The sequence below is a fragment of the Lissotriton helveticus genome, chromosome 8, assembly GCF_964261635.1.
Source record: "Lissotriton helveticus chromosome 8, aLisHel1.1, whole genome shotgun sequence".
NCBI classification, from domain to species: domain Eukaryota; kingdom Metazoa; phylum Chordata; class Amphibia; order Caudata; family Salamandridae; genus Lissotriton; species Lissotriton helveticus.
In genome coordinates this window covers 156,059,530-156,079,090 of record NC_136069.1, presented here as the reverse complement: position 1 = coordinate 156,079,090, position 19,561 = coordinate 156,059,530, and the positions used below count along the sequence as shown (strand labels likewise).

Here is a 19,561-nt window from a genome sequence, read left to right as displayed (position 1 = left end):
GGAGTGATAAATGGAAGACGCTGAAGAAACGGAACAGAGAAGGAAATGCAGAGAAGAAATCGGAGTAGGGGAGATCGGAGGTGGAGGAGAGTGAGATAGGGAATCATAGACAGACAGAACTGCAGTCTTAAATAAGATGTATTTGTGAATAAAGGAAGAAGGGAGAGAGAAGAGACGGCTTAGGATCTGAAAAGGTATGAAGTCAGATCCAGAGAAGAGTTGGGAGACCCAGATTAAGCCTCGTTGCCTCCAAGTTTTCCAATAGAAAGGCTTCAGCTTAATAAGAATGCTGTTATTATACCAAATTGTGGTGTTAAGGAGTTCAGTGATTGAGGAGGGAGGAGGTGGAGTAAAGGCCAAAAGTAGTTTCGCTGTATATTTATGAATTGGAGTGGACACAAATTGGGGTTTGCGAGAAAAGGAAAGATATTCGGCAAAGGAAAATGGAGAAAGAGAAAGACGTTCGAGTTCAGCCCAAAGGGGGAGAGGCTCGATAGAATCCTTAAGCCAGATAGCTGCCTGTTTCAAGAGGAAGGCTCGATGATAGGCAGGAAAATTTGGGAAGTTAACCCCGCCTTCCGATTTAGGGAGACGCAGTCTCGATAGAGACATGCGTGGTTTCTTCCCAGACCATAAAAAGGAGGATAAGGTAGTATTGATTTTAGCAAAAAATTTGGCAGGGATGGAAACAGGAATATTAGAGACGGTATAAAGGACAATTGGGGATAACATCATTTTAATGGTATCAAGGCGACCCCACCAAGAGAGATATAGGGGATGCCATCTAGAGGTGAGGTCAGATATCTTCTGAGTGCATTTAGTAAGACATAATGAGATAGTATCTGAGATAGAAGGAGTAATATGCAAACCGAGGTATTTTATATGGGTCGGGCTCCATTTGAATTGAGACGCCGCAAAATCAGACTTGAAGGTGAATTTGGTAAGGGGTAGAATTTCGCATTTGTCATTATTCAGTTTATAGCCAGAAAGATGGGAATAAGTGTTGACTTCGGCTAGGAAAGTTGGGATAGATAGCGATGGATTCGAAATGAAGAGTAGAATGTCGTCTGCATAGGCAGCAAGCTTATTTTGCGAGTGAGAAAAAGAGAAGCCGTGAATGTTTGGGTTTTGACGCAGCTTGGATAAAAAGGGTTCTAGAGCAAGATTAAAGAGGAAGGGGGAGAGAGGGCAGCCTTGCCTTACGCCTCTTCCGAGGCTAAAAAAGGAGGAGATCAGACCATTAGCACAAACCGCTGCTCTAGGATTGGCATAAAGAAAGGAGATGAGGGAAATGAAAATAGGGCCAAATCCAAACCATTTTAGTGCGGAGAAAAGGAATGGCCATTCAACTCTGTCGAACGCCTTCTCAGCATCCAGGGCGATTGCGGCTAGGGAATTACCAAAGCGCGATGATTTGGATAAAACATTAAAGAGGAGTCTGGTGTTGTCGGAAATGAAGCGACCTTTAACAAATCCTGATTGTTCAGGGCCAAGGAGATCTGGGAGAAAAGAGTCCAGCCTAATAGCTAAAAATTTGGCGTAGATTTTGTAATCAATGTTGACAAGTGATATCGGTCTATAATTCTTACAATGTTGAGTATCCTTCCCCTCCTTTGGTATGATACAAATGTAAGCGTCTGAGAAAGTGCCCGAGGAAGCACCACTGGTCTTGAAGGAATCAAGAAGAGATAGTAATTTGGGCAGCAAAAGAGTGGCAAAGTGTTGATAGAATTCGACTGTAAAACCATCTGGGCCAGGTGCTTTGTCTTTCTTAAGGGAATGAAGTGCTTTGTGTAATTCGCGAATAGTGAGGGGGGTTTCAAGAGAAGTAAGGTCTACAGGAAAGTTGGGAGGAGGTTGAATGCTAGCAAAAAAGGTAGAGAGAGAATGAGCAGAGGGTTGAGTGCCAGAAGAGTAGAGTGTAGAGTAGAATCGGGAGAATTCCTCTAAGATATCCACATCTTTATGTTGGAGGATGGAATTAACATCAAAGACAGACTCAATATTCAATTTGTTTTGTTTAACTTTCAAATAGTTAGCAAGACTTTTCCCCGCCTTATTCTTCCCCCCATAAAATTTCGAGCTGGATTTCAATAAGTACAGGGATGCATCATCTGTAGACTGTTTGTTATAGTTCATTTTCGCGTTAACAAGAGCTGTTAAACTTTCCTGGGAATGAGAGGTATAGAAGGCGTGTTCTAGAGCTTTGATCTGAGATAAAAGATCACTTGTACGTTTACGGGCAAGTTTGCGTTTCGTAGCAACATGTCTGAGAATAAAGTCTCTAGCTGCAGCTTTGTAAGCATCCCAAATTGTGTGAATAGCTAAGGAGGGAGTGTCATTAATAACAAAAAATTCGGTAGTAAACTCAATGAAGGAGGTAGTAAATTTGGGGTCAAGGAGGAGGGCATTGTTGAAACGCCATCTTTTGGGACCATTGGATTTGGGTAGAATGTCGATGTTGATTAGAACTGGGGCGTGATCGGAGAATACTATGGGGCCAATCTCAGCTTGGGTAAGGGATTGGGACAAATGATGAGAGAGAAAAATATAGTCAATACGTGATTGGGAGTGGTGAACCGGGGAGTAAAACGTAAATTCTTTACTGGTTGAGTTACAAATTCGCCAGGCATCAATCAGGTTATGTTGGGAAATGGCGTGCGTAAAGAGTTTGTGGGATTTATTAGGAACAAAAAAAGATTTGGAATGCCTGTCCAAAAAGGGATCGAGTGGTAGGTTGCAATCGCCTGCTAAAATAAAATTGTCATCAATACATTCAGTAATACGAGAGGCAAACGCGCTCCAGAAAATAGGATTCCCACCTGTGGGAGCATAAACATTGAGCAAGGAAAAGGGGATACCTTTAGAGGAAAGTTTAACAAATACCCATCTGCCATCAGGGTCAGATTCGGATTGCAGTACAGAATGAGAAAAGGACTTTCGAATCAACAAAACAACACCATTTCTTTTGCCATCACCAGGGGCAGAAAAAACCTTTCCCACCCAACCTCTTTGGAGCTTAGCAGCCTCGGTATCAGAAAGATGGGTTTCTTGCAAAAAGGCGACATCTACATTTAATTTAGCTAAGTGGGAGAGAATTTTTTGCCTTTTAATGGGCGAATTTAAACCTTTAACGTTCCATGAAACAATGCGCACTGACATCAAGAATAATTAAGAAGGGAGAGTGTAAACAGGAAACATAAGAAAGCCTCATAATATCTAAAAAAGGAAAGATGTAAGAGGGAAAAATAAGAGTGCTCAAAAGAGAAAAGGAGAGAAGGAAGAAAGAGAGGGAATAGCATGGAGAAAAAGAACAGTACAAAGCAATGGGGAAATCTTGATATGAAGGCAATAGCGATCAGGGACAGGGAGAAAGCAGCAGAGAAAAGGAACCATAAGAGACAGAGAGAAAATATCATGAAGAAAAAGTAAGGGAAGGGAGGCAGAGCAAATCGAAAAAGTAAACTATGTAAAATGGTAAGAAAATACTGAGAAAAAGCAGGAGATATAATGTAATACCATGATGGTAGCAGAGTCATGAAGATATACGATAGGAAAAGATCAATATAAAAGAGTGGTAGAGACGAAGAGCACATAAGTAAAAAGAAAAGGTCATGTACAAGGTAAGAAGAAGAGCAAGCAGTAAGAATTGAAGAGAGAAGAAAAGGTAGAGGAAATTGTAGAATGTTGCAAGAGAATGAGTAAAAATGTAAGATAAAGGGGAGAAAAGATGATGCAAAAGAAGATTGTAGAAAAGAAGTGGAAAAAGAGAGAAAGAACGAAATAACAATAAGAGAATGAGATAGGAAAATCAAAAAGAAAATCAGGAACAGACTAAGAGAAAGTAGCACCAAAAGAGCCAGGAACAACTTAGAAAAAAATCAAACGAGAACATTCAGAACGAAAGGGATCATGGCAGCAATGGAAAAGGAAAATGTAGGGTGGTACTTACAAGGAATGGTGGGGAATGGATACGTTCAAAAGGCAGGACACAAAAGGGAAGATTTGGAGACGAGAGGAGGGAGGGAAGGCCAACCAACGGAGGTCAGGTGACGGAGGAACAAGACGTCCAACCGGAGAGACGTGACGGAACACAGAGAAACGATCTGTGGAAGATAATGAAAACAAGAAATTTAGAAACATGCAAACGGCAACAATTCCAAGTAGAAAACAAGATTAAACATTCGAAGAACATGTAATGAACCAGCACATGCAAAGAACACTGAAGTTGTGCAGCAGCTGAAGAACCTGTGGAAAGAAAAACAAAACAGTATATCGAAAACCAGGAACTATGAGTATCAAGGTAATCCAAAAAATATTAGAAGCAAAAAGTCAAGGTGGAAATGATGAGGAAGAGCTAGAAAACTCCATGTCGGCAGATCCACAAGAATTCAGGAAACTTCGGAGTCGAAGAGGATCCTCAAAAGTCATAGTCTTGTTGTTATGAGTGACTTTGAACAAGCAGGGATGAAAAAGTCCATATCTAGCTCCGATGGAACGTAGTTCTGGTCTCATATCAAGAAATGCCTTGCGACGGGAAGCAGTAGCTTTGGCATAATCCTGGGCAAAGAATAAAGTGGAATCTGACCACTTAAGATGAGGTATCGCCTTAGCCGCTAATAGAACCTTCAGCAGGTCTGTGTATTCAAGAAAGTACATTATTATGCCTCTAGGCTTCGTCGCAGGAGAGACAGTGGAGGGAGCCCGACCAAGCCTGTGCGCTCGTTGGATATTAAGAGAGGTACCCTCAGGAAGATGCAAAAGCTTGGGTAAGAGGGATTTGAGGAAGGTGATGGCGTCAGTCCCCTCGCAACCTTCCTTCAGGCCGTAGAGGCGTAGGTTATTGCGCCTATTCCTATTTTCAAGGTCCTCCACTTGCTTCTGGAGTGTCGAGACACGTGCATCTATGTGGACCACCTTGGTGGCGGTTTCCTGGAGGGATGACACAGATTTTTCTACCGTGGAAACCCTGGAGTCCATGAGGGACCAGTTGTCGGTCAGTGTTTGCAATTTGGAGTTTGTCTCCTCCATGAAGGGACGCAGTGCTCTTATTTCCTCAAGGAGAAGCTCCAAGGAAATGGCTGTCGGCGACTTTGGTGGTGACGGAGGATTGTGCTTCAATCTCTTTGGGGTAGTTTTCGATCCTGACGGAGGAGGAACATCCATTGTGAATGATGCTTCGCAGGTGGAAGGGTCTGCGGAGGCTTCTAAATGAGCCAATGCAGTAAATAGTTTTGAATTCTAGATGAAATTCCGTTTAGGAGTCTTACCAGGACATTCCGCCATGAGGTCACAGGTAGAAAGGGTCACCAGTAAAATATGAACCAAAGGAGTACTTCTGGTAGTAGAAAGAATCACCAAAGTCAATAGGAGGAGGAGTAAAGATAAAAGTCCAAAATACCAGGTGAAATAAGGAAGTTAAGATATGGAGAATGAGAAAAAATCAGGTAGCAGTGAAATTGGAGCTGACTTAGTTTAAAGTCTAAAATGGCTGCCAAAGCTGAGGAGAAACCAGTAGGTCAGGTGAGAGGAAAAAAAACAGTTCCAAAATGATAACGAAATCACCTGTAGAAGCTGTAACAGGGTAATAGCGTTTCCTGCTGAATTGCGGTGTTTTCAATTAAATGCCGGTGTCAGGAGGCTGCCGCCGTCACATGTTCGTAGCTCAGACGAGCGCCGTCTGAAAAAACAAAATGGCGGTCGCGGCTGAAGCAGAGCCGCGACCGGAGCAAAACAGGAGCTGCGAGGCAGAGCCGAGTGATTCAGCAATCGGCATACAGCTTAAGAGGTGCAGGAAGCATTCCGGTGGCGATTGCTGCCGACCATGATGAGGAACGAAGGCTGGAACCGCCGCGAATCCCCGGTAAGGACGGAGCTCTACCCCGGGACCGCCATCCGCCTCCGGCGCTAAGCCACGCCCCCAAGGCTTCTTGTATATACTTTAGTATATACTTATATGTGTATGTACTTTGTGGGGTCTGGAGATCATCCTTAGGACTTGTCTGCTTTCCCTTAGGGACTTTTTTCTGTTTAACTGCCTCTATTTAACTGTCTTGATAGAAAACGACCAGCAGAGGTCAGTAAAATACCAGAAACACTTTAGCATTCTCTAGTTTCCAGCCCATAGAAATTGCCTTCCACAAGCACCCGTAGACTATAATATGTTTTCAAATCTTATATTTTCAGTGATATGACCACTGAAGGTCCTGGTTTTATATTGAAAACAGAGCTTTGTACTATACCATTTCCCGCCGAAAGGCGATATTTCTCTCCTTGTGTTCCAGTACCTGGTGTGTCACGCAGTTTGGTGCTTACTTTCCCTCCATGTTAAAGAACAGTAGATGTTTCAGCACCCAGGCTAATGTGCTGCATAGCTAAATACATATAATGTCCCAAAGGCGACACCGATTGCATTGCATAGTAAAAAAAGGTTGGAGACCACTGAGTGCTGGATCCTAGTTTGTATTCCAATGGGACCGGAATCGTAGTTTGTAATCCAATAGTACATTAATCCTAGTTTGATTTCCAATGGTACCTGGATCCTAATATGTGTTCCAAGGGTACCTGGATACTGATATCTTTTATGGATTTTTTGGTAATCCGAATAAAGATTTTGAATCGAATCGATATGTGGTCCGATAATACCTGAATCATAGTTTGCATTCCAACGGTACCTGAATCAAAGTTTGTATTCCAATGGTACCTGAATCCTAGTTTGAATTCCAATGGTACCTGGATCCTAGTATATGTTCCAATGGTACCTGGATACTGGTATGTTTTCCAATAATATCCAAATCATAGTTTGCATTTCAAACGTTACCCGAATCCTAGTTTGTATTCCAATGGTACCTGAATCAAAGTTTGTATTCTAATGGTACCTGAATCCTAGTTTGTAGGCCAATAGTACCTGAATCAAAGTTTGTATTCTAATGGTACCTGAATCCTAGTTTGTCGTCCAACAGGACCTGAATCCTAGTTTGTATTCCAATGGTACCTGAATCAAAGTTTGTATTCTAATGGTACCTGAATCCTAGTTTGTCGTCCAACAGGACCTGAATCCTAGTTTGTATTCCAATGGTACCTGAATCAAAGTTTGTATTCTAATGGTACCTGAATCCTAGTTTGTAGTCCAATGGTACCTGAATCAAAGTTTGTATTCTAATGGTACCTGAATCCTAGTTTGAATTCCAATGGTACCTGGATCCTAGTATGTGTTCCAATGGTACCTTGATACTAGTATGTTTTCCAAATATACCCAAATCATAGTTTGCGTTCCAACGGTATCTGAATCCTAGTTTGTATTCCAATGGCACCTGGATCAAAGTTTGTATTCCAATGGTTCCTGAATCCTAGTTTGAATTCCAATGGTACCTGGATCCTAGTATATGTTCCAATGGTACCTGGATACTGGTATGTTTTCCAATAATATCCAAATCATAGTTTGCATTTCAAACGTTACCCAAATCCTAGTTTGTATTCCAATGGTACCTGAATCAAAGTTTGTATTCTAATGGTACCTGAATCCTAGTTTGTAGGCCAATAGTACCTGAATCAAAGTTTGTATTCTAATGGTACCTGAATCCTAGTTTGTCGTCCAACAGGACCTGAATCCTAGTTTGTATTCCAATGGTACCTGAATCAAAGTTTGTCTTCTAATGGTACCTGAATCATAGTTTGTAGGCCAATAGTACCTGAATCAAAGTTTGTATTCTAATGGTACCTGAATCCTAGTTTGTCGTCCAACAGGACCTGAATCCTAGTTTGTATTCCAATGGTACCTGAATCCTAGTTTGTCGTCCAACAGGACCTGAATCCTAGTTTGTATTCCAATGGTACCTGAATCAAAGTTTGTATTCTAATGGTACCTGAATCCTAGTTTGTAGGCCAATAGTACCTGAATCAAAGTTTGTATTCTAATGGTACCTGAATCCTAGTTTGTCGTCCAACAGGACCTGAATCCTAGTTTGTATTCCAATGGTACCTGAATCAAAGTTTGTATTCCAATGGTACCTGAATCAAAGTTTGTATTCTAATGGTACCTGAATCCTAGTTTGTATTCTAATGGTACCTGAATCCTAGTTTGAATTCCAATGGTACCTGGATCCTAGTATATGTTCCAATGGTACCTTGATACTAGTATGTTTCCCAAATATACCCAAATCATAGTTTGCATTCCAACGGTATCTGAATCCTAGTTTGTATTCCAATGGTACCTGGATCAAAGTTTGTATTCTAATGGTACCTGAATCCTAGTTTGTAGTCCAATAGTACCTGAATCATAGTTTGAATTCCAATGGTACCTGGATACTGCTATGTTTTCCAATAATACCCGAATCATAGTTTGTATTCCAACGATACCTGACTCCTAGTTTGTATTCCAATAGTACCTGAATCATAGTTTGTATTACAACGATACCTAGATCCTAGTTTGTATTTCAGTGGTACCCATATCTTCGTATTCCAATGGTACCTGGATCCTTGCATTCCAATGGTACCTGAATCCTAGATTGTATTCCAATGGTACCCGAATCATAGTTTGTATTCCAGTGGTACCCGAATCATAGTTTGTATTCCAGTGGTACCCGAATCATAGTTTGTATTCCAGTGGTACCCGAATCATAGTTTGTATTCCAGTGGTACCCGAATCATAGTTTGTATTCCAATGGTACCTGAAACCTAATTTGTTGCAAAAGTCAATACTTTTTTTTTTAACGAGGGGCATTCTGTATCCCTCTCTCCCTCTCCCTCTACTCTACTTCCCTTCTTTTCCTGTATGTTTTTTTTTTATAAAAAAGTGTTATTCTCTCCCAAACCTGCCCTCAACTCGTGCTTTTGGCAGTGTTGAGCTAAGGCAATTAATGTTGCAAATAAGTTAAAACTGTAACCACTCTCTCCATCGCCCAAGACTGCTTTGTGCTGCAAATTCTGTTTAGCATTTACTTGCCAAATACAGCAGCACCACGAATAAAATAATGACATAAAAATTCTATTGTCTTCCTATCCAGTGTTTTTATTCGAGTGAGTTTTTTAATTTTCTCTTTTATGGCACCCCACGAATCCCGCTTTGTACTACAGTGGTACACACAGTGCATGGATTCTAATTTGTAAAGCTACTGTTCCGGAACCCTTATTTTCAACATTTTGGTACTTCGAACCTGTACTTACATCCTCTTCTGAATTGCTAGTATGAGGCATTTTGCATACAATTGTGCTTCAGGCTTTCATGAGCTACACACAATACCCTTTCACCTCCGCTGCTTTCACATCCATACAATGTCACCGTGGAATAGACGGGCATCTATTCTTAAACCCTGAATCCATTTGATGAAAATTGTCACTCGTTCTCCGCTTTTCTCCATACAGACGAATCTGATGCAAAACGAGTTGACCTACATACACAGCAATGAAGGCAAGCACCTTTCACGAGAAACAGATTTTTAGTTTTGAAATATTTGCACTTCGAAAAGGCCTTGAGCGTTTTGAAGACACGAAATGATGTTACTTAATTCAGGCTCTCTCCTGATTCTCAGTGGCGGCTGGCTTCAACTGGAAGGGGGCGCGGGGGCGCTCAAGTAAAATTATAAAATATCAAAATTAGCGGCTGCGTGTACAAATATAAATTTTAAAATATATTAAAAGAAACACTTACCTGACAACAGGACCTGCTGCTCCGGACCTCTCTGTGCTGCAGCCGGGCCACCAGGAAACTCCCTTGACCAATCAGGGTCCTGCTCTCATCAGCATGAGAGCAGCGCCCTCATTGGAGAGAGCGGCCTGTCGCAGCGCTACTGAGGCCTGCAGTTGCTCTAACCCAGCTGTCTATAGACGGCTGGGTTAGAAAGTTAGATGTTCCAAAGAGCGCATGTCTGGCTGCCCGTTGCAAGACGGCTGGCCAAAAAGACATGATCACTTTGAAAAGTGCATATACAACTCACCCTCCTCCCAGTACCTGCTCCTGGCATTCAACAGCGGCCCCATCCCTGTCCTGACGCTCGTGCAGGACGGAAGGACGTCAGGATGAAAAATAAAATGGTAATGATGAACTGCCATTTAATTTTCATCTTGGTCCTCGGGACCTTTAAGTGGGGCGACGCTCCTCCGCTCCAACGGAGGAATCGCCCCTGCTTACAGTTTTTACCATGCAGTGTTATGTTTCCCTTTGGCTTGGGATAATTTCCATGGCATTGTGGCATATTGTCAAAACAAGGTGTCATGTTTTTTCATGGAACTTGAAAGGCCATGGTATTTGTGTTGGTGTTTGACTGTGACAGATTAGTAAAGGAGATTCAATGTTTAGTTTAGAAATGGTCTGGGAAGGTTAGTGTGCAGATGGACTGTGTCTAATCTGGAAAGACTTTCATAGATTCTTATATGTAGAGGTGGGTGTGCCAAAGGGCTCGTCTTTTTCAGCACTAGGTGGACTTTTTTCTAAAGCTGGGAAGACTGATGTATCCAATATCTGTCAGACCCGGTCATAGGTCCACAGGCCAAGCAGGGGCTACTGGGCTTCTAAACAGGAGGTTGGGGTAATTAGTCTCTGATATCTCGGGGTCTGTCCTACATTGGCTCCGCAAACTGGGCCGAGTACAACGCAGACTCTCTCTGCACTTGGCTCTCAGTGGTAGCGATGGTTCAAACTCCGAGCTTATCAATCAAGAATTCATAAAGCGCAGCCTGCTGCTTTTTTTTTTTCAAAAGTGTACTTTATTACACAATGTTACTTAATTCTACTAACTAAAACAGCTTAGTGCCACTGGCTGGTAATGTGCCATCCCTACTCCCTCGCGTATACTCTTGTCTCCCGGCTACATTGCTGGTTTAGGGTGTTTCCGGGCGGTTCCTAGCAAGTTGTCCGAGTTTAAAAGGAGTAGTGTGAATCTGGCTCAGGTGCAGGTTAATCACCCCAAAACAGTATGCTTACTCAGCCTAATTTAGACTCTTACCACACTTAAAGTGGGATCTGTCCTCACTGTTTGGCCTCCGTCCCCTTGGGCGCAACCTTAAACTTCTCCCACCTTGGGCTCTACATCCGCATTCAGCAGTGCGCCTGCTCTGGGGTAGGAGGCGGCAGTCCTGATGTGTACAGTCCAGAATAGACTGACGGTAAGTGTTCCGTGATCCGCCAATGGGCCCATCCCACTGCTGGCAGGCCCTGGCCAAAGTTCCTGACTCAACCTGGCGACACTTGGCAGATGCAGCCCCACATGGCTGATCATGAAGTAAGTTGACTTAGTCCCGCACGGGCCAGGCACAACTTTGGGAGTTGCAGCAGGCATGGGCTGATCACAGGATCGCGGCTTAGGCAGTTGCCACTTTGCACAGGCCAATCACAGATTTGGCAGCTGCTGTCATAAATATGTGATTACACCTTGAGATGTTGTGGTTTGCACAGGCTGATCACAACTAGTAGTCACAATCCCGATTAGGTGTCAGAGATGACACTGCCGCAGAGTTTTGATTCCCACCTGGAACAATTACCGAGAGTCTGAAAGCCCTCTGACGCACCGGTCCATCAGATTGCTCTCATGCAGCCCCCTGTTCTCGGTGCAGCGCAACTTGCTCCTACCTGGACTGTCTTTCCTACTGGATGGGTATCAGGCTCTTTCCCTCTCTCAGCAGGCAGGGTTCTAAGTGCTTCAAAGAGATTCAAGGCAATTATAGTTCTGGCCCCAAGAACTAGGTCCCACCCCCAGACCTAGGCCAGCTGTAAAGAGCCTTGGCATAAAAATTGATGTCGAACTTTCAATGGCCAACCAAATCTCTTCCGTGGTTGGTACCTGTACGGGACTAATTAGACAACTCCCCAACTGGTCCCCCTTCTCTCTACCTCCACACTTCTCACGATCGTTTCAGCTACCATTATCTCGAGGTTAGATTACGGTAATGCCCTATTCCTTGGTCTTCCCCAGATACTGGCAAACAGACTATAGGTAGTTCTAAATGATGCAGCTAGGTTGATCTTTAGACTTCCTAGAAGATCTCATGCCACCCCGCTGCTACGCAAATTGCACTGGCTCCCTATAAAACAAAGAGCGAAATTTAAGAGCCTCTGCATCTCCCACAAGCTATATATGGCCTAGCTCCTACCTACATAAAAAAACGCCTTGAGGTTTACACTCCGGGACGCTCATTGCGATCCTCCGAGGCACACCTCTTGTCCTGTCCTCGGTACAAACTCTCCTCAAAAGGGGGGAGAGCCTTCTCAGTACTTTTCCCCCAGCTCTGGAACAAGTTACCTGACCATCTCCGTAAAGACCCTAACCTGCTCCACTTTCGGAAACTACTCAAAACTATCTTGTTTAGGGAAGCATTAAGCACAGCTTAACCCTCTCTCATATCTGACCCAACTACTGTCTATGCAGTCAGCCACTCCCCCCTCCCGAGCGCTAAGAGACCTGTCGGTGATTTAGCGCTATATAAATCTCAATTAACAATAACAATAACAATAAAGCTCCTCCAGCAAGGACTGACATCAGCCCCAGTTGCACAGCTGACCGCTGACAACTCTGTGGAGCACTTCTTTTCTTTCCTTATCCACAGAGAGCTTTTACACACAATTGGCAACCAGGAGATGTGGATTCACTGTCTTAAATTGTAGAACCAGGTAAGGGTTATTCTCCTTTCAAGTTTCCTTTCCAGGCAGCCTTTATGTAGATTGATGCTTCTCACAACTAGAAAATCTAGCATTCATGTGCAATAGGAGTACAAAGGATGCTGCGTGCCTCCAGCAGATGGTCTAGGTCAATGAAGTTCCTGTTGTGCTAAAGTGGCGGACAAGTTTGGTGCTTAAAGCTCCAACAGCGGACTTGAGCTCGAGAACGTTTTGTTGCTTAGCGAGTAATTTCCCTGAACTGGATTTTAACAGCAAATCTCAGTGAAATCAAGGCAATAGTTCAAAGTCTTGCTGAAATGAAAAGGAATGGCCATTCTCCCTCAAAATGGATGCCAGTAAAGGTCCAAATTCTTAAAACAGAGGAAACAGTTGGAACTTTGCTTCTGCCGAGCTACTTTTACTTGAAACCAAATATCTGCCTTTTTTAGAGTTAACAAGCATTACAGAAGTACTCGAGGGAATCTACCGCACCTGTAGATTTTTTTGACTGCGAAAATGCATATATATTTGCACATACAGCATTGTTATAGATGTACAGTGTTGCATGAATAAACTGAAGTACTGCTTTTGGCATCTGACCTTTTTTGCTTCTCATCGTGGGAGATTGCCATGCCGCAATATTTCTCCCCACTCCACCATCAGTTTTGGGGGTGTTCCCTATGTATTCCCACTCTTGAAATGCACTCACACCAGTCCTTGCCGGGACACAGCCGCCTGCATCTTGAGGGTGGAAACTTAACTGTGAGTGATTGAATAGGACCCAAAAAGTTGCAGGTTTGTGAATGCTCCCCTTGTTTTGAAGATGGACTGGCCCAAGCACTCCCTTAACTTAGCATTGTCTGATCCCATTCCTCATTCCATCTGAAAATACCCACATGGTCGTATTCCTGCTTGAGCAGCTTGCCAGATGTTTTGAGGTCAGGGTAGTAGTGAGGGTCACTTGCTTCATCCCAGTAGCAGTGACGGCTGCCTTGTAACAGGGGTTTTGAAGAGGGGGCAATGGATTAAAAAAAAAAGTACCTCTCCTTTGCCTCTGCACACCTCTCTTCCGTCATCTTCGTCTGCGCTGGCAGTGCCAGGAGCAGATTCTCCCAGCTAATCACGACGCTGCATGAGCAGCATCGTGATTGGTCTGAGCGGCCTGTTTGACTTTTCAGGCAGTGCCTGGGAGCCTGGGCATGTTCTCTATCGGACTGAGCATCACAGCCAGGTGGAGAACATGCTAAGTGCACAGGACTGTTTGTCCGGCCCAAGCGGGCCGACCAAACAGCCATGCGCACTTAGGGAGTGCAAACCACCCCTCACTTTGCTCTGGTGAGCTCAGCCTCACCCAACCTGGCTCCAGTCCGCACAGAAAAAGAATATGATAATAACGTATTGTTATTACCATTTTATTTTTATTTTTGCACTGCTCAAATAGTAGTGTGGCGTCACTCCTCCACCTTTGTGGAGGAGCCGCCACTGCCCAATAGCGCATAATATGTCCCCGTCAGGATAAATCTGCAGTGCGTATCCACCGCAAGGCTCATGCTATAACTTGTATGCATTGCCTTTTCTGTGATCAGCAGTTGTCCATAGGCAGTAACAAATCGATGCCCCCATTCGGCTAACACAGTAATGTATCTGCAAGCTCCCTTGTTCGAAAGATCACTCGATCAGGACGCGTGTCAAAATGAGCGCAGTGCATGGGGTGCGCGGTTGTTTTGAAGCCTCATTTACACACATGGATGAACAGAACTTCGATCAGATATGCTTTCAAAGAAATAATTTAGCTAGCCGATGAAAAGTATTGATTTGTTACTATCGCTGGAAAATTGCTTTTTATATTACACTACTTGAACAAGCCACGCACAAACGTGAACTTGGTTTATATAAAAGGAATATTTAATAGAAGAATATGAAATATAACACCTTTTTGGGGACTCTGCTGTGCGCAATAAAGCGCCTTTGAACGTTTGGTAGATGTATCCACACACATTTTTAATATGTGGAGCTTGTTGGAGTAACAGTCCCTTTTTAGGAAGCATTTTATTAGACATCTGAAATTTGTAATAATATTATGGTGCTTTTTTCAGGATAGGATTGCAGGGTCTTAATCTTAAATTGTAAGTCCCATGCAGAGGTTAAAAGAAAATATTGGTTGAATTGGATCATGTATGGACTTGTCCTGGTGTCATTTTCACACCCGGATGTCCTGGTGCCCTGGCGGTCTTGTCATTTAGTGCAATGTTTTCATATATGCACAGAATCTATTCATTTTCTAGTTTCTATGCTGTTTGAATTAGATCAAAGAAATTAAATATTTCCCATATTAACATCGCCTACAAAAACACGAGCGCTATTGAGAACACACACTCTATAAAAAAGGAGTTTCTAAATGTACATGATAGTAAATAATACTGTTCCTATAAGTCAGTGTTTACAATGTTCTTTTCTTTGCTTTCTTTAGGATACAAGACTTTGCTGAAAGGCATCTCGGGAAGGTTTGGCAGCAGTGAACTTGTAGCAATCATGGGACCCTCCGGAGCAGGGAAATCCACGCTCATGAACATCCTGGCGGGCTACAGGTCAGGACAGCAGATCTGGGGCCTTCATCGTGGCCACATGAATGACAATATATTGTGTCTTGCTTGAGTGTGCTGCCTGTCAAAGCCATGGCATCTTGAAGTAGTTTATTTTAATAAAATGTACATGCAACAACATCAACATTGTAACTGCTGATGTGTTCTGATTTCTGTTGTGAGGCTTAAGAAGTGATATAAAAGTCCCAGTGCCAATCTGCGTGGGCAATAGTTTTAGTTTGCAATCAGGATAATATGTTGGAGTTATATATTTTTTGTGTGCACAGTATAAATATGCGCAGACACAGACTTTACAGAGCATTAAATATGCTGGCCTTTTGTGAAAATGTATTTATTGTGAATCATTTTGATGTTTATGTCAGTTCGCCTCATCCAACCAAATGTTCCTCCATCTTTTGTCTTCATTCCAAAACTCTCTTCTTTGAGGGTATGTGTAACTCTCCTAATACAATCTGATCCTTTTAATATCTCTCGTATTATTATTATTCATTATTATTATGAAGGGAAATACACCTACATACACATAAACTGATCACCAATATGAGAAAAGAGGGCTTTATTAAAGACACTACATGATTGTGCGTCGTATAAAGAGTTCCACGGGTTGTAAGCAGGACATCTAGAAAATGATTTAATAGAGCAAACTTTTAAGTAGACAAAAATGCAATTATACCCTACCATATCTCATTTACCATACCATATCTGACCTATTATACTTAACGAAACGCACCTATCAACTGTGTCTTGCATATCACATCTACTGCACCTAAACTACCAAACCTATCAAATCTACCTGTCATACCTAACTTACATCACTAACTTACCATACCAACCAACCTGTTATACTTGACCTAAATGCTTAACCAATCTACCATATCTCTCTACCATACCAATCTGTCACACCTAACCTAAATACCTAACCGATCTACCATATCTACCTACCATACCTAACCTGTCATTCCTAACCAACAACACTAACTTACCATACCAATCTGTTATACTTAACCTAAATACCTAACCGATCTACCATATCTACCTACCATACCTAACCTGTCATACCTACCTACCCTTCTCAACTGAGTTTAATTACGCACAACACCTATCTTACCAAAACTTCCATACCTACTATACCTAATCTATCATCCCTAACCTACAGACCTATCTTCTATAACTACCAAACCTACCAACTCTACCGACCCACCAACTACCTGTACTTACCTACCACAACCACCACGCTTGCCCACCATACCTACCATACTTATCCTACTTTATTCTATCTAGAATACCTACTATAGCTAGTTTACCATACATTCCTTATCAATCATACCCTCAAACCATGCCTAACCTATCATACCTGTGTGCCTCCTTATCTGCCTAACAAAAGTACAGTGCTTTCATACCATTCCTGCCATAGTTTGAATGTCTAAAGTATCTAATATTCCATACCCTGCATACCATACCTACCTACCTGCTGTACATCCATACGATACCTAACGTACCCATCATACCTAACCTACCATGCCAACCACACTTCCACTACATCCACACTAAGCAATGCATATATTGTATACTTACTCAGAGGTGGAGATTTTGTGAAAAAGGCAAATTATCCCTATGGAATCTATAACAATGCCATACATTCCTGCAGTCTGCTATGGCATACACCTATGTTTAACTCAAGGACCGCTAGGAACGACCGCCCCTGCAATCACCACAAAAGTGGCGATTCCAGCTTTTCAAGTACATGAAAATGTGAATGCCATTGCTTCTTTAGAAATAGTGAGGCTTATTGGCTTTGCTAATGCTTGCTTTTTCTGTAAATATTATATTTTCTTTTCTTATGTCTGATTATTTCATTTCAGAGAGACTGGCATGAAGGGATCTGTCTTAATCAATGGCCATCCTCGCGACTTGCGATCTTTCCGGAAGGTGTCCTGCTACATCATGCAGGATGACATGCTGCTCCCACACCTCACCGTGCAGGAGGCCATGATGGTAAGAGGCCAACCCTAGGCTCTGATTATGCACTGGCTTCTGTTTCCAGAGGTGTTTTATTCTCATGTAATCTTATGACTGTGGTTGGTTCTAGGACAATGCAGGAGTAGGCACACACTTAGGGTACCAAATGCAGTTAGTAGCTGAAAAGCAAGAAATGCTTGATCTGGAGTGCAAAAGGGGCAGCTAATTGGATGACTTCTCATCTGGGGTACCATGTTTATTTTCGTCCTTGCCCACCAAGTTGTTTCCCTTCCCTTACCAAAGCATCTCCAATCGAGTCCTAATATGATATGTTATGTGGTAGGTTTAGAACATGACTGTGATATCTCAAGGTCAGTTGTTTTTAACCCAATCAAAGTCGTTTGTCATTTAAAGGGCAACGGGGGGCTTGTGAGACCCTGCCATTTTAAATAGTGAGCATTTCAAGTGCAGCTAGTGACTGCGCCAGCAGCAACACATTTTACTTGATCAATGGCTGTGATCACTCATGTCAACCCAGATAATGATGTAGCCTTCTATGATCCTAGGTAGAGTATTATGGATATACGGTACCTTTAAAGCATGACCCAGTTAAGTAAAATCAGTTGCTCAGTTGCAGAGCCAATCCTGGTCATCTTGAGTCTGCTTCATTGCTGTCACATTCACAAGCTTCCATTCATAAACAGCAACCGGTACTTGACTGCTGCTAGAATGTACTTGAAATTGAAAAGCTGTCAGCACGTCTCACTAGAAATGGCTATGCGCTATCTTCCAACATTTGAGAGTGTGGAATTTTCTTCTTTGTGTCACATTCACAAATTAATGTTAGGCTGTCTGTGCTGACCAGTTACCTAAAGAATAATAGAGCATTGTGGCACCTACTCTGTAGCTCACCCTTTCCTTCAAAGAAATGTGGATGTGAGGGCAAACCTTCTCTGTGGCAGCAGCTAAGCTCTGGAACACACTGCCCTAGGAAATTTGATAGTAGTGAAGCATGCCAACTCCATAAACTTGTGATGGCTTCCTTTTGGACCAAGATGTCTAAGGGCTGAATGTTGCATTTTATCATAGCTCAAATTACAGACACCGTGGGCACTTCCATATATGCTAAAGAAGGTTTGAGGCAAGCTAGTGAAGCATGATAGGGTGGTAACTTTCCTGTGAGGGTTCACAGCATTTGTCAAGTTTGTTACCTCATTGTCAGGGCATCGTAGGACCTTTAGAGGTATGCAGATTTCAGGAGCCTCACCCACTCCAGAGTGATAACACTTTCTCAGTCTGGTTTCTAGTCTTGTTGCCACAGAATCAACACTACACTGATTAATTAAGTGTTTGCTGAAAACTTGACATCACCCAAGTGGTTCTGCCACAGCAAGTATCCCACTGTCCACAAATCAGAATTTAGTACATAGATGCCAAACCCACTGGAGATAAAATATTGTTTTTGTTGCTGCCTGATATGTAGGTATTTAAATGTGCATATATGTGTGTAAGCCTGTCGTCATTTCCTCTTCCATGCAGGTGTGCCATGGTCAGCAAAGATTAACGTGGTTGTGGTATATCCTTTGACACGTTTACAGAGTAGTATAGCGCTGCTGTGGACTTGCCAAAGACCGAACCCTTCGCTGTATTACATTCTTGAAAGTCTGTCTTACATTGTTCCACATCCCATGACGTTGACCTCCATCATCTTGTTTAGGTGTCGGCTAACTTGAAGCTTCAAGAGAAGAATGAAGGCAAGAAGGAGATGGTATGTATGAGTCATCCGTGAGTAACTATTTACCCAATGGCCATATTACACAGAGAGTAGTGCATGTGCAAACAGCCCACTGTCTATCACAGGTGCAATGTTCCTTCAGCAATACCAAATGCCTGTTCCAGTGACTGCACATGTCATGAGGTTGATCCCCCCCAACCAAACAATCTTTATAAAACTACATGTTTGGCTATGGGGAGCTTGGTATGTACATTTAAGATGACTTTTTAGTGTTCCTGTAAATGTCAATGGACTGATTCTCCTTAATGTTCTTGAAATGTCAGAGGACGCATTCTCCATCTTTGCTATGTCGCTCTTACAGAACCTATATCATACAGGGGAGGGATGCAGTTATGGGCTTAGGAGGCTGGAATCAGTACATAATTAATCTTAAAAGGGTGCCTCCAAGACCATCGATCAAATCTTTCTTTGATTAAAGTAACCAACAAATTGTTCCTTCATATGTCTGTGGTTTAACCTGTTGTGAATAATGTTTCTTATCGAAAATGTGCACTCACGTCACGTGTATCATGCCTAGGTGTATTGTTCATATAAGTCCAAATAGAATGAATGAATCTACTACGTTTTTAGAAATTCACTTTTTTCAAAACGGTCAACAAGGCAACATTATAC

At 42.6% G+C, this 19,561-nt stretch overlaps 1 protein-coding gene across 3 annotated transcripts in view; it reads left to right on the top strand.

The window, feature by feature from the left end:
- The window catches only part of ABCG1 (ATP binding cassette subfamily G member 1), a 109,126-nt gene that overhangs the window by 57,831 nt on the left and 31,734 nt on the right, over positions 1 to 19,561 (top strand). For all 3 annotated transcript variants that reach the window (XM_078656800.1, XM_078656802.1, XM_078656801.1), the window contains exons 3-5: positions 15,063 to 15,180; positions 17,058 to 17,190; positions 18,872 to 18,922. In XM_078656800.1, coding sequence (XP_078512926.1) covers positions 15,063 to 15,180; positions 17,058 to 17,190; positions 18,872 to 18,922 — 302 coding nt within the window. The remainder of the gene's footprint in view (positions 1 to 15,062; positions 15,181 to 17,057; positions 17,191 to 18,871; positions 18,923 to 19,561) is intronic.